Consider the following 24,630-nt stretch of genomic DNA (forward strand, 5'->3'; position numbering starts at 1 on the left):
ATGGTGTAGTGTTCTGTTTGACTTGATTGTTAAGAATCCTGGAGGGAATGTAAATTATAACACAGGTTGCTATGTTGAGGGGCCTTAAATGAGAATTTGCTAGAGGAGTGCCTTGAAATAAAAGTTTGTGAAGGCAAGAAGAAACTAGATTGAAGGTAGTTTTTTTTTTTTTTTTTTTTTTTTTAAAGCCTTTCTGGGGTGATAATGGGGCAGTCTATCTGCAGAGTGAGGGGATGCATGAGAATGAGTGCTCTGTTTAGACTGGGAGGCACACCTTCAAACCTGTGGTCCTTTTCAGCCCTGCATTAATCTATGAGCTTAACCATAGATTAGTAGGGAGGTGTTTCGCAAGTTAGGAGCTGTTGTGGATTGAATAGGTTGAAGTCCTAGCACACAGTACCAGCAAATGTGACCTTATTTAGAAATCAGATCTTTGTGAATGTAATCAAGTTAAAATGAAGTCATTAGGATCGGCCCTATTCCAATATGACTATTTCCTTTTGAGCTTATCTAATTAATTTAAACCCTAATGTTACATTGATATTTATAAATGTATTTTAGTAAATACAGTTTGATTTAGTCTAATGTGCTTAATTTAGTCACATATTAAGCTATTTTGCTGGTATTTAAATCTCATCTTAAAACATATTTTCCTTAAGTGTATGATATTTTATACATGTAAGGCCATCACAAAACGCACCAAACACTGGAGTAAGGGAAAGAGTTTATTGACAGGAGAAATCTGGCAAGTTGGAGGGTAGGGGTGAAGAAGAAAGAAAGGGGGTTGAGAGTGATATCAACAGAAAAAAAAAAAGGATAAAGAAGAGAGATCTGGAGAGAGTGTGTGTGCAGGAAGCAGGTCCTATTACACCTTTGCAGGGGACAGGGAAATAGGAGCAGCAAATCCCTTTAGGGTGGGGGTGGAGCTGACACCTGTGATTGGGCCATTTAGTCACTTGGCTTCTGGGTGGGGGTGGGGGGTTGTTCAGCCAGGGATGGTCTCAGGGCCTACATTTCCAAAGATAAGACTGCTCTGTTTTACTAACAATACACAATAAGAAGGGTATTGGCTAATATTGGTGGGATTTTAGTTACTATTTTCAGTGAGGTGGGAAATTTAAGGATAAAGAATTTTGGGGGTCTTGTACCTGAGAATGTTTTATTGAAGGATAAGGGACATAGGTGGGCAGATTATGAATGTTAATATATATTATGTTAATATTATCATCCTTGTTAATTCCTGAAGGATAGAGTAAGTTCCAAGAGACAGTCAAATTGGCAAATAGGCAGTTTCTAGCAATTATAAACTCTGCAATAAATTAGAAGGTATCAAAAGATACCAAATTACTGATAAAGCAGTTTTAAGAATTTGTGATGATGGTTATTGTAGGTTTGCTAGAGCTGGCATAACAAAATACTGCAGACTCAGTTGCTTGAAGTATAGAATTCTCTATTTTCTCACAATTCTGAATGCCAGAAGTCCAAGCTCAAGGTGCTGGCAGGGCTGATTTCTTCTGAGGCCCCCTTCTCCCTGTGTGTACACATGGACTTTCTCCTGTGCATATGCATCCCTGGTGTTTCCTCCTCTTGCTCCTAGGAGGGTACCAGTTACCTTGTGTTAGTCCCCATCCCTGTGCACCTCTTGAAGAACCTTACCCCTAAACACTGTCCCATTCTGTGACACTTTCCCCTTCCTTACAAAATAAAAAAATTATTTTTTCTCATTAGTTACGATAGTTTGTAGCCAAAAGGCATAATACAGCCACCACATTAAAGAAATGGTATTGTCACAGTGTGTCACAGTGTGTCTGTGGTAGCCCAGTGGGCAGCATGGCAGAGATGAGCCTTTGCTTCACAGCAGGTTGAGAACACACCTCCAAGAAACAGAATAATTTTGTAGGTGATTGTGTGACAGCAGCTCTGGGTGGGTATTCTTTGTGCAGTGGCTGGCCGATCCCTTGGTCCTTCCTCTTGTATTGAAGTCCATATAAACTGTGTAATGTTGGCCTGCATGCAGGGACCTGACAACAGAATTGGTAATAGGACTTGTTAGTGCTAAGAGTTTTGATTCTTTATACAATTAAAATTTTTTCTTTTCAACACAGATGAAACGCTGTCAGTTTGAATGACGTTTCTGCACAGAAAAGATGCTTTAAAAAGCTAATGGAAAAACGGAATTAAAAGATTTATTTTGGTGCAAATATTTTTGAGACTCATGCTATTTTATTTTTGTTAAAGATTTATATATTTATTTGAAAGGTAGAGTTACAGAGAGGCAAAAGCGGGGGGGGGGGGAGTGTCTTGCGTCTGCTGGTTCACTACCCAAATAGCTGCAACAGCTGGAGCTGGGCCAATCCAAAGCCGGGAACCTCTTCTGAGTCTCTCACATGGGTGCAGGGGCCCAAGGACTTGAGCCATCTTCTACTGCTTTTCCAGGCCATAGCAGAGAGCTGGATCAGAAGTGGAGCAGCTGGGTCTTGAACTGGTGCCCACATGGGATTCCAGCACTGCAGGTTGCGGCTTTACTTGCTACATCTTAGCACGAACCCTCATTTTTTTATAATAACATATTTTGCACGAACATTTTTTAAAGATTTATTTACTTATTTGGTAGGCGGAGTTAAAAGCAGACGGGTAGAGAGAGAGGGAGACAGAGAGATCTTCCATCTAGATGCTGGTTCACAAATGACCACAACTGCCAGAGCTGGGCCAGACTGAAGCCAAGAGCCTCATCTGGATCTCCCACGTGGGTGCAGAGGCCCAGGCACTTGGTCCATCTTCTGATACTTTCCTAGACCCGTTAGCAGGTAGCTGGATTGGAACTGGAGTAGCCAGGATATGAACTGGTGCCCATACAGGATGCTGGTGCTATCGGTGGTAGCTTAACCCATTAAGCCACAGCTCCAGCCCTTGTACCAACATTTAGAAGACTCCTTGCAGATCTATATGTGGAAATGCTATTCTCTTGTCAGTGTTGTCAAATTAAAATGAGGAAAATAATACTGAAGAGGAAATTAAATAATGTGTATAAGACTCGGCACAAAGCAGGTATTAAATAAATTAGATTATATCTCCCCTTTATTTTCTTTAACTTTCAAAATAATGAGAAGCAGGGTATACACAGATTAGGACCAAAGGTAACTTGATGCACTTTAGATACTTTAAGTTTAGAAAATTGGCTCCTCTAACACTGTGCCTCTTGCAGAAGCCTATAAGCCACCTACTTTTTTTTTTTTTTAACTTTTTAAAAGATTTATTTATTTATTTGAAAGTCAGAGTTATACAGAGAGAGGAGAGACTGGGGGTGGGGTGGGGGTCTTCCATCCGATGGTTCACTCCCTAATTGGCCACAACAGCTGGAGCCAGGAGCTTCTTCCAGGTCTCCCACATGGGTGCAGGGCCCAAGGACTTGGGCCATCTTCTGCTGCTTTCCTGGGCTATAGCAGAGAGCTGGATCGGAAGTGGAGCAGCTGGAACTCGAACTGGTGCCCAAGTGGGACGCCGGCACTGCAGGCCAGGGCTTTAACCCACTGCACCACAGCACTGGCCCCACCACCTATGTTTTTTACCATTTGTCTACTCTCATTGTCATCCTTAGGTTCTGTGCTCTCCTAATTTTCTGTGTTTTTTTTTTTCTTATGCAATTAACTAATTATTATATTTCTCCTCTATAACCCAGAAGGTTATAAGGTGTGGACCTCGTATATTTTGTCTGGCTATGTCTTCAGCACTTGTCATAATAGCTGGCTGCATTGGAAATACTGAACCATAGTTTGATTGTATGCAATAAATTGGCTAGAAAATTAGTGCTACTTGAATCTGTTCTATTGTATTAATATTCTATTGACAAAAAATAAAGTATCAGAAAGAAAATTGGTGCTACTGTGCTTTTTCCCCCATTGTCATTGCTTATTCTGTGCTCATTATAGCGCTTCCTTTCTACTTGTCACCCAACAAATGTATGTAATCAGCATTGGTTTGTCTTATTTGTGACTCTAAAGTGATAACAAGTAACTGGAAATGTGACCTTCCACTGAGAGGTGAACAGAACTGGTTTCCCTTAGCATTGCACCTGTGCCGGTGTCTCCTCCCTGTACCTATAGTCCTGCACCTGTAAAGATGTTAGCAGGACAGTCAGTGAGGGTCCACAGTATTAGATACCCCTTTATTATGAATAGGTGTCAGTATGTCATTTTGAAACAGGGATTAACTAACTACAGTCTGTGAGCCAGATCCAGCCCTGCCACCACAGTTCTGTGAGAATCACTAGCAATGGAAGGCTTCACATCTTAAAGTGCTCGGGGGCTGGAGGGAGAGGAATCAAAAAAATACTAACATTTTATGAAACAGTAATAACATGTAATTTATGTCTCAGTATCCCCGAAGTTTTATTGGAATCTGCTGCACTCATGTGTTTGCATGTTGCAGCCTTTGTAGCACATTCCAGAATTGAGCAGTGACAGGCTGGTTGGCTGGCTGGCTGGCAAAGCCTAAAATATTTCTGCGGTGGCTCCTTTCAGGAAAGCTTGCTGACCTCCTCTTTAAATCATCGCTCTGATGTGAGAATGGATAGGTATAATTCGATGTACTTATGCCGTGTCCTGGTTTCTTCACCCTCCTCCACGTTCAGGGTTTAAGCATTTCCAATGAGAGAATGTTACCAAGTTTTGAGTACTGTATTCCAGCTTCCCAGTCTTATACAAACCTGAAGTGTTTGCGACTTGAACATTGCTGCCTAGATGTTGAGAAGGTGGAGACTCGAAGCCTGCCAATTACATACAGAACCAGAGTACACCTTTTAACCCGGTGCTCTCAAGTCAGTCTTCCCAAATAAATAATGCTCTTGATTTCTAAAGTTTAATATATTTTTATAGTTAAGAAAAAGCAAACAACTTTTTATGCTATTTGGTATAATGATTAAACATATTGCTTAAGTCCTCTTTAAAATTGTTGATTTGTTTTTGATAATATGTTGCTTTGTAGAAAAATAGTTACCAGCCATGTTTTGGTTGTGTGATTACTACCTTTTGGAAGTAGCTTTACATGTTAGGGTTTGTTATTAGGCAATATAGAACCCATTTTACCTCACCTAATAAAATCAAATGGTTTTTACAACATTGTTTGCAGTTTGTTTAATATTTTACTGAGAAAATACTTAATTAACTTTGTTTTATTTTTAGGGTTATATCCTGTGTTGTGACCTCATGGTTTAAGTGGGAATAAAGATGAGTATAAGCAGTGATGAGGTCAACTTCTTGGTATATAGATACTTGCAAGAGTCAGGTGAGTACTTTTATAAAGTAAATAGGCCTCAAATTATTTTAATATTCTCAAAATCTTTTATGCATTTGAAATTTGTATCAGTCCAAACTGTTGAACTTTGTATGTTTCCTTAATGTCTGGACTGCCACTTTAAAGCTATGTTTTGCTGCATGGTTTAACTCTCTGACTCTTTCAAATATGTTGGAATCATTTCAGGCAAATATTTGTAACACTTTGGCTTTCACTGTTCAAAGACCGTTTATGATTTATTATGAAGTGAGATTGTTGTACATGTTTACTAGCAGTATGTAAACTTTCAGGTATACATCAGTTTGATAATCTATGTCCATAATCCCTGGTTACATGTTACTAGCATTTCAAAAGCTAGGTTAACATTTTCTCAGAATGCCTTCACAGGTATTATCCCAATTAAGTAAATTCTTGACTTGGATTCTTATTCTTGGGATGGTTAAAAATATAAACCATTGATGTCATTTTTATTTACTAAATAAAGCAGTGATCACATTTTCCAGATAAAATGGTATGATTTCAAAACAGAACTGTTTTGGCAATGTATGGCTGTGGATTAAACGAAAAATGTAAATGTGTTAGAGCAGAAAGTATTGGATAAGGTTAAAACATAGTGAAAAAGATTGATAGCAGTGGTAAGTGCAGATTGTTAACAAAAAGTAGAGTCATTTAGTGTTAGAAAATATCATGTAGAAGAGATTGAATTTTGAAATTATACCTTAAAGTTACTGTAATGTTTTACCAGTAAGGTAAGATATGGTATGGTATATTTTTGGTAGGTATATGTGAGAGGGCATGAGAGGGATAGAATACAGGTCTAACCTTGTAAAATATTGAGCCCTCAGTTTATGGTTTTATAAGTTGATTCTGTCTTCTTATATGGCTTAGATAGTTATCATTTCCTACACAGGAGATGCAAACATGGCCATAGATCTTAGATACTATTGCTTCCTGAGATATTTTTAGCTGTACTCCATTTCTGAGTCTTTTCTCTTAGGTGTGGGTTCCTTCCTTTTTCCTTTTCTTTCCTCTTTTTTTCTCTTTTCTTTCTCTTGAGTGTGTTTTAGATCTTTTCAAAAATTTTTTAGTTTCACACAGCAGTTTTTTTTTCGACAGGCAGAGTTAGACAAGAGACAGAAAGAAAGGTCTTCCTTTTCCGTTGGTTCACCCCCCCAAGTGGCCGCTACGGCCGGCACACTGTGCTGATCCAGAGCCAGGAGCCATGTGTTTCCCCCTGGTCTCCCATGCGGGTGCAGGGCCCAAGCACTTGGGCCATCCTCCACTGCCTTCCTTCCACAGCAGAGAGCTGGCCTGGAAGAGGAGCAACCAGGACAGAATCCAGCGCCCCAGTCAGGACTAGAACCTGGGGTGCCGGTGCTGCAAGCGGAGGATTAGCCTAGTGAGCCGCGGCACTGGCCCACACAGCAAATTTTTAAATCATATGAAATACATTTGAATCTAGTGAACTGAAGCTGTGTTCCTTACAAACTTCTATATTTCAATGCAAACCTATAAATCTAAAACACAGTAATAAATTCTTTTTAGATTACACTGGGAAAATGCATGCATACTTTACTTGTTTACTGATCTGATCTAAAACTTGCTGAAATATATACATAAAATAGCTCCCCTCATTCTTAAATTCAGCTACCAAATAATGGCTAATGTTATAAAAAGTTGTTTTCCTAAAAGTTGAAGCTTTCCTTTTACCCAGTGTCTGAGGAATTGAGTGCAGCATCACCACTGCTCCTCCTTGACATGAAGTAGCTGAGAAGATGATGTCCAAGGAGGGCAAGGGGAGAATGAGAGAAGAAAGTAGGTAACCCACAGGCTTCCTTATTGTGAAGCTTTAGAATCAGTAAATAAATTTTGTTTTGTTTGTGTAAACTGCCAAACTAGTATTCAAGAAGATCCAAAGCAGGACTTCTAAAGATGTGCTGAAAAAGATGATTAATAAAGTAAAAAAGTAGTCACCTAGTGATTTACCGAGTTGTCGTATAATACCTTTGGGCCAGATGGAAAGAATCTGTTGACTCAAAGCAAATATTATGCTTTCTGTTTTTGAAGCTAATTACTTTTTTTTTTTTTTTAAAGATTTATTTTTTTATTTGAAAGGCAGAGTTACAGAGAAGCTGAGGCAGAGAGATAGAGGTCTTCCAGCCGCGGGTTCACTCCCCAGATGGCTACAATGGCCGGAGGTGCCGCTGTCTGAAACCAGGAGCCAGGAGCTTCTTCCGGGTCTCCTACATGGGTTCAGGAGCCCAAGGACTTGGGCCATTTTGTATTGCTTTTCCAAGCCATAGCAGAGAGCTGGATTGAAATTGGAGCAGTTGGGACTTGAACCGACTCTCAAATACGATGCTGGCACTGCAGGCAGTGGCATTACTAGCTATGCCACAGCGTCAGCCCCCTAAGTTAATTACCTTTAAAAATTGTTCCTTGCTTACCTAATTATTTTAGAGGCAGAGAGACAGAGTGAGCTGTAATCTGTAATCTCCAGGTGCCCGCAACAGCCAGAGAAGAGCCAGGAACCCAATCCTAGTCTCCCACATGGGTGGCGAGGACCCAACTATTTGAGCCATCACCTGCTGCCTTCCACGTGCAAATAGTGTGAAGGACTAAGAAATGGAAAATATGCTGTAAAGGTTTATTGGCAAGTTTTTAGATTGCACCATGTGAAATTACTGATTTTAGAGGTCAAACACTTGACTGGCTCAGCAGCATCCTCTGATTCAGCCAGGCTGAGGTAAAATAGGACAAGGTGAGGCTCGAGGTATTGAGTGCTCAAATTTTCATGTTTGCAAACAAACTTTCTCAAATTGATATTTTATGCTGCTCAAAGAAAATAAGGTGAATTTCAAAAGGCAATAAAATTGTATTCTGGGTTAATTTAAATATTATTGAAAGTCTCTTTAAAGTTGCTTGTATTACAGAGAAAACTATTCCTTGTTTTAAGTTAACATAAAAGGAAGCAAGAATTGTATTTTAAAGAATTTCGTAGGTAGACCCATATGTATCATACGTTATTACATTTTTAGTTGTGCTATGAATGTTCTTTAAAAAGTTTATACTTTACAGTGAGCTGATGAGGTGTTACATCACCTTTCTAATACTATAGGAACACTTTGGCCAGCGCCGCGGCTCGCTTGGCTAATCTTCCGCCTGTGGCACCGGCACCCTGGGTTCTAGTCCCGGTTGGGGCGCCGGTTCTGTCCTGGTTGCTCCTCTTCCAGTCTAGCTCTCTGCTGTGGCCCAGGAGTGCAGGGGAGGATGGCCCAAGTTGTTGGGCCCTGCACCCACATGGGAGACCAGGAGGAAACACCTGGCTCCTGGCTTTGGATCGGCACAGCGCGCCGGCGTGGTGGCCATTTTGGGGGGTGAACCAACGGAAAAGGAGGACCTTTCTCTCTCTGTCTCTCTCTCACTATCTAACTCTGTCAAAAAAAAAAAAATACTATATGAACGCTTCGGTAAAAATGGTGACTGCTGACATTTTAACTTACACTTTTTTCTAGGAATGCAACTTGCCATAAAGTTAAGGACTACTCATACCAGAATTCCAAAGTTTTGATCCTGTGACTGCCGATGTCAGAATCACTTAGAGAATGCTGAATGGGGCCTAGGAATCTGCTTTTCTTAAGTCTAAGATAAAGTTTGAAAGCCATTAGTTTACATTAGTTGTATGACAGTTAGAACTTGATGGAAGTTGACAGTTGATATGTTGCCTGTTCACAGTATCTTGAAAGAACAGATACAGACTATGTAGGATAAAGTAAGAAACATGAACTGTTGATGTCTACTGATGTGAGAATATATTTTAAAAAGAAGTTGCCATTGAAAGTGGTACATTCATGTTTATGGGCAAGGGTTAGCAGGGATGATGGGGAATGTGTACGTCATAAAGATTACTGTTAGGCATTAACTTGATGTTATTTCCAAAAACAGTAGATGGAAGAGAGGTTAAGAATTTGACAGTTCTGTGCATTCAGCATAAGGGTTTGGATAGAATCTAGAATCTCACTCATAACAAAGCCCACTGAGGCTTCGCACTGGGCTCTTGCTACTATTCCAGAAGCTCTTTCTTCATTCTGATCTTCAGTTGTACATAAATATTATGGCCCTTTTTGCAATAGATCACTAGTCTAATAACTTGGAATCACCTAGTCTAGTAATTCTCTGGGTTGCATTAGGGAGTTAATATTTTTATTAAATTTAGCAGGGGACACTTGTAGAGAATTAGTCTTTGAATGTCCAAGAAATGTGATACAAATCATTTTCAGATAATAAGTGTTTTTCTTGAAAGATTCAGCACAACAGAGAAGGAACTGGAATTAGTTTTAAACTGTTTTCCCTGTAAAAGAATATTGGATTACGTTAGCAAATGTGTAGAACAGGAGCAGTCCTGACATGGAAAGGATTTTTGCAAAGATGTTCAAGAACTGGTTCATGAAAACTACTATAAAGGAAAATGAAATTTCCTCTTTGCCTGCCATTCAGAAAGCCCAAAAACTGCTTTTGAAAGCTTTGTCATGTTTTAGTATATAGTTATATGTCATTTAGAAATAACGTTTTTCAATAAATATTTCTAACATTTGTTCTCTGAAAACAAAGCATTTAATGGTAACTGGACTGTGGTGTCAGTTCCCCAAGGGAATAAAACTGGTTGAATTCTTTTAGTCCTTTAATATTTTATACTATTATCAATACTAGAAGATGTTATCTTCTTTTCCCTCCAAATTACATAACTTCTCAGATTAATTTTTCTTAGATTTCCATAGCATTTGTTGCTTGTTGGCAAGGGACTTCTTTGTTTCAAATAACCTGTCTCTCAACACATCAAAACTAATTAAGAGGAAAGTATATTTGTCAGAGTGTTTTCATTAAGGGTTGTGACTTTCTCAGTTCTGTCATTAGAGAAATTCACCCAAGCAGATTACTGTGGTGTTCACAATTCTGCACCTTTGTGGAGTAGTTCTGTATTCAACAGGCACTTGCTAGTGAATAAAAAAAATTTTCTTTTGAGATGACTTGGAAATTGAATGTATTTGACATGTAGTACTATAAGTAATGATTGACTCCATTCTGTTTGCTCTTTCATTAGTGTTCACTCAAGGGCATTAATATGAATTGCCTGAATTACTCATTTGGCATCCATATGCAGATAAATACTTAGTGGTACATGCTAAGTTGTATATAATAGAACCCGATATGGTGTCACTTTGAGAAGAGCTGAGTGGGTGTGGACCTTTTTAATTTCTCCCCACTCTACTTTGGCTTCAACTTTGACTTCTGTGATTAATCACAGTTTGGGTTGATTTTTTTTTTAATTTCCTGAAGAAATTGTTCCCAACAGTTGTTCTAGAACTTTCTGGCACATGTTTTTCGTGTTACTTGGTATACTAAATGGTAATTTTATTTTGTTTAAGTTGTATACAGTGTATTTCACCTGTGGGTGATCCTTTGTATTATCTTTATCTGTTCTTCTGTTATCTGGTCAAGATCTACTCTATTTATCACGTATTTGGTTATTAGAAGTTGTGACACAGTTGCATCTTATTAAAAGACAAACTGAAATTTCTAAAAAGCAGTATCCTTATTACCATGATTAATTTTCTCAATTGTGATTCTGAATACTCTTAGCTTTTTAAAAAGACTGCTTATCTTTTTAGGACTGAGGTTTATCTTGCATGTGGTCTGCATTTATAAGGAGCTTAAATATATATTCTTATGGCTGCAAGTGTTTGCTTCATGAAATATCGGCTTGTCTGCCCTACACCCCACTTCTCTGTTTTCTTTTTAGTGGTATATCATATCATACAGGCCCTTCACCATAGCACTTTTTCTAAGGTTGTGCTTATTGCACATATTGCACATAATGAATATCCATAATCTGAAAATCTGAAATGCTTCAAAATTAGAAACTATTTGAATACAAACATGATGTCAGAAGTGGAAAATTCCACACTTCATGTTACCAGTTGCAGTCAAAACACAGGTGCCCTAAAAATATTCTATAAAATTACCATCAGTCCATGTATATGCAGTATATGTGAAATATAAATGAATTTTATGCTTAGACTTGGGTCATGTCCCAATGATGTCTCATTTTGTGTATGCAGATATTCTAAAATCTAAAATATGAAACACTTCTAAGCATTTTGGATAAGGCATAATCTGTATTTGTTTATAAGATTGTATATCAAAAACCATATATTATTACTTTATTACTTTAAAAATCTTCAGAAAACATCATAGTAGGCATAAATAAACCTAGATGTTTGTGGGTACTATTAGGGTTTTGACCTATTAAACTGTATAACCCATTTACTTTATTAAAGTTTTCTATAGTCCATATAATGGTTAGATGAAGTTCAGGCACAGAATTGTATAGCTAGTATATAAATGCTGGACTTAACTAATAGATAACCAATGTCTCCTATAACATCCTCCTCCCCATTTTCTTTTTTTAATTTTTCTGGATCCGGAGTCAAAGTTAGAAATACATTTGGTGGGAAACAAGTTAGCATATGACGATATGAACAGGAATATAGTTTTCTGGTCCTTCCTGACCCAGAATTTAAAAAGGACCTTGGATAAGTCCGCTTTTCTTTCTGGATCAGGAGCCCTGTGTTCTGATCCAAGCTAGCCTTTGCCTTTTTCATCTATTTGCCTTGTCCAGACAGCTGTACCATAACTGTGATGTCAAAGGCCCATTCTTTTATTCCTGCATCCTCAGTTTGCACAGCAGAAGGGGCAAGCTCTGGAAAACAAACCCCCTATGGAAATAGTCTCTGACCTCCCAAGGGAGAGCACTCCTTGACACAAGCAGTATGTGGAAAGTAGTGGTTTTTGTGATCACTTATGTAACTATGTGATTGTCATTGCTGTATCCTCAACTTCAGCCTTACTTCTGTGTGAAGCTCTCTTCTCCCTTCTGAATCTTAATTATGCTTGTGAATGTGTACAGGACTTGGTGACAGAGGGTACTATTCATGCCAGATTCCCATTTACCCCAGGAAAGAGGGGATGCTGTTTAGGCTGAATGCTGGATTTTCACCATCATTTCACCAGATTTAGGTGACCTCTTATGCCTCTTATTATGTAAGTCAAAAGCTCTCTCTGAAAAGTATTTTCTGCTTGTGTATTTACAGGGAATTTAATGGAAATATTTTCTGGCATAAACCTTGTTTAAGTTTTAGGTTGTTTTTCAAGGAAGTCTTAAATCATATGTTTTTTCCTATAGCCACAGATTTTTGGAAATGCCAAAATACATGATAGTAGAAATAGCATTCTAATTTAGCAAATGTTTATTGAATACTTAAGTTAGGTACCATGCTAGTATCCCAGAATTAAAGGATTACCAGACAAACCCTTTCCTCAGGCATCACAGTCTAGTGGTCACACACAAACAAGTGGCAGGCATTCATTATGGCAATTGCCATGCACTGCAAATTATTGGAGCAGCCTCAGAGACTGATTAACCTGCAGTAGTGAAGGGAAGCTTCATCTCTGTTCAGAAAGAGGAAAAGAGCACAGGAACCATAAGTGTGGAGATATGATATAGCACAGCAGATGCAGGGTGTTCCATACAGTTTGCCTTCAACTTGAATTGAATGTGCAGCCAGCACAGGGCAGGGTACGTGGAACTGGGGAGGTGAAACTGGAGGGATAGGTGAGGCCACATCACAAACACAACTGTATGTGTTAAGCATGCTTAGCAGGTAGACCTTTATCATAGAGGCCTAGGGGATCATTGAAAGCGGTCAAGTAAGAAGTAATAGGACCAGTTTTTTTTTTTTTTTTTAAAGAATCACTATATTCCTTTTTTTTCCCCACAAGATTTATTCATTTATGTGAAAGGCGGGGCGGGGGGGATCCTCTGCTTGCTGATTCATTCTGCAGCCGGCTGCAATGGCTGGAGCTGGGCCAATCAGGAGCCAGGAGCTTCCTCCGGGTCTCCTATGTGGGTGCAGGGGCCCAAGTGCTTGGACCATCTTCCACTGCTTTACCAAGCCATAGAGGAGAGCTGGATTGGAAGTGGAGCAGCTGGGATCCTAATCGGCGCCCATATGGGATGCTGACACTGCAGGTGGCTTTACCCGCTGAGCTACAGTGCCAGCCCCCAATTTTTGTTTTATAAGTAGTATTCTAGCTGCGGTGTGACTGAATTCTCGTCCTGGTGGAAAAGGAAGACATAGTCCAGAGAAGGCTGGCTAAAAGAATTTGATTAATAGAATGCCAGGGACCAGGAGAGTGGAGAGACATAGTGTGACCAGGACTTTTGGGTGTAATAAAATGAGATCAGAAGCTTAGGGAAAACGAACTTTCAGGGAAAGGAAGACAAAAAGTCATTATGAACATAATTTTTAACCTGCCATATAGTGAAATAAAAATTATTGGAATTTAACATTTAAGCAGAACATTTAAGTGTGGAACTTTAGAGTAAATATTAATGGGAAGTGGCAAACAGTGTTAAGGACTGCTTCAGCATTGTTCCATTGCTGGTTGAGAGCATTCTCACTAAGCACACTGAGCTGCATGTAAGCACCTGAGCTCACTTCACTCCTGGTCTGATGCAACAGATTCACGATATATGCAATGTTCCAGCCAGAAACTGACATGATTCTACTGGCAACTCCTAGGATATCCTTGGACATACTTTTACTTTAAGCTTAAACCATATAAGCCAAATAAATTGGGTCGAAATGTAATGGTTTTGACTATTTGTACCCATGAATAGAGAATACAAAAGTCATGGACTCTGTGCAGTTGAAAAACCTTATGTAAGTGAAAACACCTGGAAAAGCTTGGCACCTAATATGGCTAATAAGGTGTCTTACTGTTTCATGTACCATGTGTACCCCTTTCGAGGCTCTGAGTTGAAAACAGAACAGTGATGCACTCCTTTACTTTCTGTCAGGAAGCAGGAGTCTAACTCGCATTAGCTTTACCCTTTACCACACTGGAGCTTTTCAAGAGGAGCAGTAGAGAGAGTGTCTCCGAGCGAAATTGGAAGCCTTACTCTCTTAGTGGCTGTGTTTTCAGATTTGAATACTAAAATTGTATATGTGTACATGGTACCTAGCATATGATCTAGACTTTCCATAAATGATACTATCTATCTTGAAGTCTTCTTCAGTCATTGAAGATGTGGGGCTGCCTGACTCCCCTGCCATTTATGGTTTTCTGAGGAATTTATTTAGGGATGGGTCTGTGGGTCTGTAAGTGAAAATGTGAATCCACAAGCTAGCTGATTACAAATCCCCACACCCTCACATACTCCACCCCTACTCCAGTCTTGCTGTTGCTTTCTACCCTGGTGATGTGGAGTCTACTTATATTCAGGTAGTTGTGGCTTTCCTGATAGAGACAGTTCATCCTCACTGGTAAATTTCTTAGCTATCCCTGTGAGCCCAGATTAAATTGAAGACTGTAAGTGCATTTAATCGTAATTTTGCCTGTGGGCAAAATCAGGAGTTTAAAAATCAAGGTCTTACAAGTTTTTTCCCCTTACCTCTCGCATGTGTGAGTACACATTGGTTGGGTATTGTAGAGGCAAGTGGGGATCAGTGAGGACTTTGCCTGTCAGTTAACCAGATGAAATGTTTTCTAGCCACTGGCTGTTGTTGAGCTCACAGTATGTTATTGTCACTATTGATAAGTGCCACAAGGAGGAGAGAGTGGAAGAACACTTTCCCTCACATTCCCAAATACATACTAAACTCCCCAAAATTAGACCGATCGGGAAACAGGGTTGTTACGTGAAATAACTGTCAACCAAAATAAGCGCATATTCATTTTGAAAATTTACCATTCTGTAATCCACATACAATTTGAATGTTATAGCATTTCCTGTTTAATAATGGGCATTGGTGAATATTTTGGTAAACAGAAGAACCTGCCTGCATCTTACCAGTTTACTAGAATTTTACATTTCAGTGATATTTTCATAAAAAAACAAGTCTAACAAAGATTTTTGTTATGTGAACATTCTGGTTTTAAGTATTTCAATTTAAAAACTGAAATAATTGCTGTGCCTGAGTTTTGATGCAGAACCTTTTGAAATCCATGTGTAATTTTTCTATAATACACATTTTTTCAGTAAACTTTCTGAAAATCCCTAAAGGCTAATATGTTTAGATTTTGGCACTTCTTCTGTTTAAAAATTTTTATTTTAGCTATCAGTGTTGGATTTTAAACAGTCAACTGTGATTTTTGAAAGATTATAGAGATCTTTTTATTTGTGTCTTTTAGCATGTTGCTACTAGGAAAATAAAATACCTTTTCTTTTGTTTTTAGGATTTTCTCATTCAGCATTTACCTTTGGTATAGAAAGCCATATCAGTCAGTCTAATATAAACGGTGCCCTCGTCCCACCTGCTGCATTGATTTCTATCATCCAGAAAGGTCTACAGTATGTAGAGGCAGAAGTTAGTATTAATGAGGTAAGGAAGACTTAATTCAAATGTGTATTCTTTCTCTACTGAAGTCCTTATATCGTCTATCTTGTTTGCTTATTCAATATCTGATTTTAGCTTCACTGGATAAACAATAATGAAGGGTGTTATTCCTAATGTAGCAGTCAGATCACAGAGGACTGGTTATGCTGGCTCCGGGTTATAAGGACCATTATCTGCAGTTTATTTCCCCTAACATATTTTTGTAAGTAAACATAAGAAATCATTATCATTAACAAAAAGGCATTGTGTTGTAGAATGCTGAGACTAAATTAATGGCCTGAAAATTTGAAACTGTCAACATTATTTGGATGTATCCTGATTTTGGAACTAGTATATAAGTGAAAACAACTCTGTGCTATTGCTTATAAGGTCTATTTACAAGTATTGTGTTCAGTTCAAGTGTCAGGTTCAAATCCTGCAGTCACATTTTGTTACATGTTGTCTGTGGCTGCTTATGGCAGAATTGAGTAGTTGTGGCAGATACCATATAGTCTGCAAAACTTGGAGTAATTAATTCTTCGTGTCTGGTCTTTGTACAGAAAGTTTTACAAATTTCCCATTACAACTTAAAATTTTCACGAATGTCCAGGATTCACAAGTCAGAACTCAGATGGAGTTTTTCCCCTTATTTTCATTTCAGGAATTAACATGTTCCCTTGTATATATTATTAGAAGTCAAGCATCTTTAATTTTTACATTAGCATTTATTGCTACAATTATATAGTATACCAAAATGGATTTTATTATTTTAGGATTTCCTTTTCTATGATTTGGAAACCCACTGATACTAAATTTAATGTGTCTTGATTACCTGTTAGCATTTTTCTTTCCAAAATATGAAGGTACTTGATAATGTTTATGGAAAAATGGAATTACAAGATAAATTTAGTTTGGAATTTTTTTCCATTACACACATTTTTCATGAACTTTGGAGGACCTCTTCTATGCCTGGCTTTCAGTTTTTCTTAAACAGAAAATTATCATTTTAACTCCAGTTTTAGTTAACATTTTGAAGTACCCTTGTATGCTTTATTGCAAAGAGTGATAGTTTTGCTGCTCGCCAGAGATGAAGTCTTCTTTTAGCTGGAAACAGCTTGTAAGCTAGTACTCTGCAATGTATCTGTATGGATGTTTGTATATTTTTAGCTGTTTATAAGTTAAAGTGCTGCTTCCTATTTCTCAAGTATTTTATGACAGTTGGCAATTTAGAAAGATGTGCTGTGTAATCACCGTAGCATGTTCACACCACTAGATTATCAGTTCACTGGCTTAAGTGAACCAGGTTTCACATATGCATGTTCTAGCCAATTTATGTATTTTCTGTGGCTGCTTATGGCAGAATTGAGTACTTGTTTGTGTTTGTGACTTGCTCGCTCTCTTTGTAACTCTGACTTTCAAATAAAGAAATCTTAAAAAAAAAAAAAATTGAGACGCACTAGCCTGTGAGTTATGATGGTACTTCTTAAATGTTAGTGTAGGTGAGACTCACCCAGAAAGCTTGTTAACACACTGGTTCCTCAGCCTGCCTTCGGGGAATTCTTTTTTAATTTTTCTACCTCCAGGCTTTTTTTTTTTTCCCTAAGATTTATTTATTTATTTATTTCAAAGGCAGAGTTAGAGAGGAAGGGAGGGAGGGAGGTCCGCTGGTTCACTCCCAAAATGGCCACAACAGCTGGAGCTGGGCCAGTCCAAAGTCAGGTGCCAGGAGATTCTTACGGGTCTCCCCCATAAGGGTGCAAGGGCCCAAGGACTTGGGCCATCTTCTACTGCTTTCCTAGGCCATAGCAGAGAACTGGATTGGAAGCAGAGCAGCTGGGATTCGAACCAGCGCCCATATGGGGTGCTGGCACTGTAGGTGGCGGCTTTACCTGCTACACCACAGCACTGGCCCTTCTTTCAGGGATTTTGAATTCTGTGGGTTTGAGTCTACAGTTCCAACAAAATACCAGGTGATAGCAGTTCTTTTGGCCTTTGGGTCATAGTCTGAATAGCACTGTTAAGAGATCCCGTTTTTCTTTGACTAGCTGTGTAACTTCAACGACTCTGTGGGAGCCTCACAAGTGTGCTTGTATGTAACACTAATAAAATGAGATGATTGTGGAGCACAATATGTGAAGTTGATTTCTGCTTTAATATTTTAGTGAAACTGCAGGAAGCTTTTGAATCTGATAAACCTTTTTAGAAAGTTTTTTCTTTTATTTAAATTTTTTTTTTAAAGATTTATTTATTTGAAAGAGTTACACAGAGAGAAAAGGAGAGGCAGAGAGAGAGGTTCACTTCCCAAATGAGCAAAACACAGCAGGAGCTGAGCTGATCAGAAGCCAGGAGCCAGGAGCTTCCTCCAGGTCTCCCAAGCGGGTGTAGGGACCCAAGCACATGTGCCACCCTCTACTGTTTTCCCAGGCCACAGCAGTGAGCTGGACTGGAAGTGGAGCAGCTGGGACTTGAGCCAGCACCCAAATGGGATGCCAGCACGGCAGGTGGCGGCTTTACCCACTACGCCATAGTGCCGGCCCCGGAAAGTTTTTAGTTTTTAATTGAAGTGGTTATCCCTTGGTATCAGCAAAGGATTGGTTTTAGGACCCTCTTTCTCCCATATGCAAATTTATGGATGTTCAGGTCCCTGACTCAAATATTAAAATAGTTTTAGTATTTGCATATAACCCATGTGCATCCTTCCATATGCTTTAAATCCCCTGTAGATGACTTACAGTCCCTACTACAGTGTAAATGGTAGGTAAATAGTTGTTAAAGTGTATTGTTGGTAAAATAATGGCCATGGGAAAAAATCTGTATGTGTTCAATACTGACATTCATGCTTCTGTTCATTCTTGGTTGAATCTGGATACAGAGAGCTGACTGTTTACCACAGTGTAACAAACAGTTCTCACCTCTTACATGAACTGTTCTATACTGGTCACTGCTTTTGACTAACAACATTTTAGAATCTTAATTCATAAACATTTTTGTCCTCTGACCTACATCCCTTCCAATTTTCAGCAGTGACTTCTGTTATATTGCAGTTATATCTCCCAACATTTAAGAACATGACTAAGTGAAAATGAAAATTTAAACAGCAACTTGCAGTTACCTGTTGGTGTTTCCCTTTCGCTTTTCCTCCTAACTCCTTTCCTTCTTATGTGTGTCCAGTTTGAGTGTTTTCATTGCTGCAATTGATTTGTATGTACGGGAATAACCCTAATTGTTATCTTTTGTTTTTCTTCTCTCACAATTTTCAAAATCCAGGATGGTACCTTGTTTGATGGTCGACCAATAGAGTCTCTGTCCCTGATAGATGCCGTAATGCCTGATGTAGTGCAGACAAGACAACAAGCTTATAGAGATAAGCTTGCACAGCAACAGGCAGCAGCTGCTGCAGCTGCCGCAGCTGCAACTAACCCACAAGGATCTGCAAAAAATGGAGAAAACACAGCAAATGGGGAGGAGAATGGAGCGCATACTATAGCAAGTAAGCTAAGAAATTTTTAAAATTTGTTTTTCAGGAGAAATATCTAGCTTTTTAAGAATGTTCTATCTTCTAAATTGAAAATATTTATCTATTTATTTAATACCGATTTGCTCCTGTAGCTTGTCTCACACACTTTAGGTTTTTCATCTAAAGCTCCCAAAAGCTAGATATGTTTGAATCCACATTATTTTTCTTTTTAAAATATTTAGAAACCTTTTTCCACTATGAAGTGAATTTTTGCCTCTTCATTTGATTTCTAAATAAAATTTGCAATGCTAGTTATGAACTAATAAAATATTAACTTCTGACACTGAGATAGAAAAGCAGCTCTAATGTTATATGAATGATATCAGCAACCCCTACTGGCAGAAACTTGGAATAGGACTGGTACATGTATATTTAATTCAAACTGTGTCATCATTTTAGCCATGTTTGTGTCTTAACCGTTCGCAGTCATCCTCTCCCTACCACCTCTCTAAACACACAATCCTGTGCACATAACATAAGCTTTAAAAAATAGTATAGTCATAGTTAACTAAATATAGAAGTGTATTTTCCATGAAGAACACTGTGTAGTCATGTTTACCTTAATCTGATATGGTGAAAAATATAACATTATGCGTTGTAAAGGAAGGTTTTGCTGGTTTTGCATTCTTACCTCACCCTGCCCCCCAAGGATTTGTAATATTACCTAAGTGGAATTTTCCACTTGTTTCTCATGATGCAGATAATCATACTGACATGATGGAAGTGGATGGGGATGTTGAAATCCCTCCTAATAAAGCAGTTGTGTTACGGGGCCATGAATCTGAAGTTTTCATCTGTGCCTGGAACCCTGTTAGTGATCTCCTGGCATCAGGGTATGTTTCTCAACTGGTACTAAACTGGCTTTGTAGAATATCTTACTGAACTGTTAAAGCATTTTATAAATATATTACCTAGGTTTTTTTAGTTTTTTATTGTTGGTTGTTTGCAGTCAGTAATTTTGCTTCTGTAAATCTTTATTCCTTCATGAAGTAATTTTAGAAGGCATAAAATATTTCACTTGGGAGTACCAAGATGTAGAAGGGAAAAATACTGGAAATGGAAATCCATGGTAGCCTGGTCTTTATTTGCTTTATAAGTAATACAATGTAAACATGTTGCTTTGATTCCAGGGTACTTGAGCATGTTACAAGGATTTAAAATAAATTGCATACTTTGTAGGTCTGGAGACTCAACAGCAAGAATATGGAATCTTAGTGAAAACAGTACCAGTGGCTCCACACAGTTAGTACTGAGACATTGCATACGAGAAGGAGGGCAAGATGTTCCAAGCAACAAGGATGTAACTTCTCTAGATTGGAACGTGAGTATCACTCTATGGTCTGTGGTAGACGTGGTACCAAAATGCTTAGCCTCTCGAGCCTCACACTGGTGGTAGGGTTTTTCTCTTGTTCAAATATTACTGGATTTCACTAGTACCAACAAGGACTGGCTCTGTAGTACTCTAGGTTCAACTTCTAGTTCTTCAGTTTTACCCAGGAGTTGTTAACTACTGCATACATATAAAATAGAAGTATGAAAGTGGCATCTATATGGATAAGGTAATAGAAAATCTTTAGCATAGTAACATGCAACAACTTAACATCTGACTCCTCCTTTCTTGAGAAATAAATCTGTATACCAAAATTCCATTCTTATTTTTCTCATTGTGTTGCAAACTGATAAAACTTCATTGTCAACTACATTTTAGGGACCGTTAAGATGGTTTCCTCTTGTGATTTATTCAGCTGTTCTGCTTCTGTAAATGATTTAGCATCTTTCAGGATAACTTCGCTACTCTGTTGGTACATCTTCACCCTTTTAGTTTAAAATATAGAACAACCCCACCCCACTCCCAGACCTCTTAGACTTTGAGCTTCTCAAAGAATATGAAGCGTCACCTGGCCTTTTCTCCTCTGGCCTCTGCCTGAGAACTTCCTGTAGGACTGCCCAAACCCAAAGCATCTTCTAAATCTGATTCCAAAGGATCAGTGTTCAAAAGTGATTGCTTCAGCTAAAGTTCTCAGGTTCTGTGGAATTCTTCCAGAACACAAAGCTAGGTCTTTTTGTTGTTGGTTTCTAAAATCGCCAACAATGCACTTACCTTCCCCTCCTATAACGTACATATTGACAGTTCTCAAAGTTCAAAAGGGCTTAGCACATCACAGTGTTTTTTTTATTGTAGGATCAGAAGGCAGAATTATCTTGTTAATATGGATCCTTATTGTAATCTTAGATCAAAATTTGCAGTTTTTTATGCTCTTGCCCAGTGACCTGTTAAGTTAATGAAACCCACAGTTTATACTGAAGAGGATGGTAATGAATGTTGATTTGTGTTTCTGTACAGCATGTTAAGTTTTGGAAAGTGTAGGCTTTTTGAAATGTATTATTCATTGTGAACTTGAAGTTTCCACTAAAAGAGGTAAAGCTCCTTGATTAATCGTTCTTTACCATGGCTAAAGCAAGAGCCTATGAGATGTCTGATCTTTGAAGTCTTCTTTTCCTTGTTTTGTGGTCCATGGACTAAAACATTTGGAGACTGATAGTTAAAGGAACCTTGGCATAGTGAAGGATTTGGAAATAAACTTTGGCTGTTAGCTTCAGCATGGCTCTATCTTCCTTAGGAATTCCTAGCAGAACTGAGTCTGTTCCCAGAACAATTGTGTACGTTTCACTTACTGTACAGTGAATGGCTTGAGAAGTCTGTTGTAGGTGATGTTGTATGCCAAGTATGGCAGGGTTTTTATCTGTGTCTCAAAGTACTCATCCTGGCAACACAGTGATACAGCAATCTATAAATTTTACATTTGTGTAAATAACATTTTATTATACCATTCATCAAGGCAAGGGTTTTTCCTGATAAAAAGTAGTCCTCTCTTCAATAACTAAAATCAGCCATCACTCATCACTCTTTTCTGGGTCTTTTCCTTGGGCTGTTGTTTTTTGGTGCTTGATAATTTTTTTGTTGTTTTTAGTTTTTTTTTGGTGGGGGGTAAATACATACTTCACAGTAGAAAGGGATTAACAAAGGAAAGATGTATTCCATGTTTTAAGAATGATCATCTGAAATGGCAATATTGTTTGGATCATGCATGTACCCTTTTTGTTTAGCCATATATAAAAAACTTGTGTAATACATAATGAAAGAAATTTGTTTCTTCTCACAGAGTGAAGGCACACTTCTAGCAACTGGTTCATATGACGGATTTGCTAGAATATGGACTAAAGATGGTAAATGAAACATTTTCCCTCTTGCTTGATTATTGATCTAATTAACTTTGAAGTAATTTTAATGTGTTTCTTTTTTGAAATGTAGGTAATCTTGCCAGCACCTTAGGACAGCATAAAGGCCCTATATTTGCATTAAAATGGAATAAGAAAGGAAATTTCATCCTAAGTGCTGGAGTAGACAAGGTAAAAGCATTTTAAACTAAATTCTATAAAGTTTAGTGTCTTAATGACTAAAATTGAAAGTAACATTTTCCCTTCTGTCAATCACATAAAACATTCACATTTGGGAAATTCAGGTTTGGATATATGATAGTGATAGAAATCCTTTTTTAGATTTTTGATTAGCTCATTTCTGAATCTGCGCATCAAAATACCCTTTGTCTTCTCTGACTGACCCCTCATTGTTATTGCTGGAATTTGAGCCGTAGTGCATGCATACCTCCTACACCTATTGGTCTACCTTCTACAATTTCTAGTTAATCTTATCTGTGAATGTGGCTTTGGAATGATTCCATGGGAGAAGCTAGAGCCTGTTACAAGAATGCTTGGTGCTTGGTTGAAACTAAAAAATGCAGGGCCTTTCTGGCTTTCTTCATTTAAGTAAGTTGGTGAATCTGGATGGGTTGCAAATAGGACCTCCTTCTTTTCCTTAGCTCATCTCATCTTAAAACACCTCCTCAAGGAAAAGTACAGTTTTAAGATTCTAATCTTACTTTAGTCTAGGGGAGGTCATGCTAACAATTGTGTGTAGGTCACATAGGGAGGTGAAGAGAAATTGGTTGAGGCTTTATGTTTAGTGAACAGTGAATAAGGGAAGAAAAGTAAAGGGGGCTAGGAAGAAGAGAGAAGACCTGTTAATAGTCACTCAGTAGTACTTGAGGGCCCTGTTTTAAATATTGTAAATATCGTCAAATTCCCTGGATGTGTTTTTTGTTAAGTTTTTGTTATTTATTTGAAAGGCGGAGTTACAGAGAGGTAGAGAGAAATAGAGAGGTCTTCCATCCACTGGTTCACTCCCTAAATGGCCTCAGTGGCCAGAGCTGCGCCCATTCGAGCCAGGAGCTTCCCCCAGGTCTCCCACGTGGATGCAGGGGCCCACGGACTTGAGCCACCCTCCACTGCTTTCCCACGCTATAGTGCAGAGCTGGATCAAGAGTAGAGCAACTGGGACTCGAACTGGTACCCATATGGGATGCTGACATTGCAGGTGGCTGCTTCACCCACTATACCATGGCACTGGCCTCAGTTTTTTTGTCTTGTAAATGTTAACTTTAGCAGTTGTTTGATATTGACAGCTAGCTGATTTTATTTTTTTTTATTTTTTTTTTTTATTTTTTTTTTTTTTATTTTTGACAGGCAGAGTGGACAGTGAGAGAGAGAGACAGAGAGAGAAAGGTCTTCCTTTGCCGTTGGTTCACCCTCCAATGGCCACCGCTGCAGCCGGCGCACCGTGCTGATCCGATGGCAGGAGCCAGGATCCAGGTGCTTTTCCTGGTCTCCCATGGGGTGCAGGGCCCAAGCACCTGGGCCATCCTCCACTGCACTCCCTGGCCATAGCAGAGAGCTGGCCTGGAAGAGGGGCAACCGGGACAGAATCCGGCGCCTCGACCGGGACTAGAACCCGGTGTGCCGGCGCCGCAAGGTGGAGGATTTGCCTATTGAGCCACGGCGCCGGCCTAGCTAGCTGATTTTAATATCAACCAGGAATTTACCTTCTCGTAGCTAAACAGCTATTAGGATATAGTGAATGTACTGTTAAAATGGAGCATATCAGGCCTTCTAATATAATGCCTAGTAGTGGTTTGTTGGCAACTAGTAATTGTTAGTATGAAGAAAGATAACTGGTGAAGCATCACCAGGGAAAAATTAAACTGCCTAATAGTCATCCTCCTCATCTCTTTCCCTCAAATGAATTGTAGAGCCTTGTAGTACTATCAGGAATAAAATAAGTGTTTAAAATTAAGTCTACTCTGACATTTCATGTAGCTATAATACAGCTAAGCATCTAATTATGCATTTATGATAAGGTTTTAATTTCATAATGACTTTTTTCTTTTAATCTCAGACAACAATTATTTGGGATGCACATACTGGTGAAGCCAAGCAGCAGTTTCCTTTTCATTCAGGTAAATCTTCATAATTTATACTAAATCT

At 38.6% G+C, this 24,630-nt stretch overlaps 1 protein-coding gene across 7 annotated transcripts in view; it reads left to right on the forward strand.

The window, feature by feature from the left end:
• TBL1XR1 (TBL1X/Y related 1) overlaps nt 1–24,630 on the forward strand; it is a 182,233-nt gene that overhangs the window by 123,718 nt on the left and 33,885 nt on the right. For 4 of the 7 annotated variants that reach the window (XM_051818787.2, XM_070072486.1, XM_008266530.4 and 1 more), the window contains 8 exons: nt 5,181–5,283; nt 15,592–15,737; nt 18,999–19,221; nt 19,949–20,081; nt 20,428–20,569; nt 22,413–22,476; nt 22,562–22,659; nt 24,542–24,602. In XM_051818787.2, the coding sequence (XP_051674747.1) occupies nt 5,226–5,283; nt 15,592–15,737; nt 18,999–19,221; nt 19,949–20,081; nt 20,428–20,569; nt 22,413–22,476; nt 22,562–22,659; nt 24,542–24,602 (925 nt within the window). In that variant the 5' untranslated portion in view covers nt 5,181–5,225. Of the gene's footprint in view, nt 1–5,180; nt 5,284–12,266; nt 12,394–15,591; nt 15,738–18,998; nt 19,222–19,948; nt 20,082–20,427; nt 20,570–22,412; nt 22,477–22,561; nt 22,660–24,541; nt 24,603–24,630 lie in introns of those variants that run through there. The other 3 variants (XM_051818788.2, XM_070072487.1, XM_051818789.2) reach the window with 2 other exon arrangements.

Source organism: Oryctolagus cuniculus, chromosome 4, assembly GCF_964237555.1.
Source record: "Oryctolagus cuniculus chromosome 4, mOryCun1.1, whole genome shotgun sequence".
Lineage (NCBI taxonomy): Eukaryota > Metazoa > Chordata > Mammalia > Lagomorpha > Leporidae > Oryctolagus > Oryctolagus cuniculus.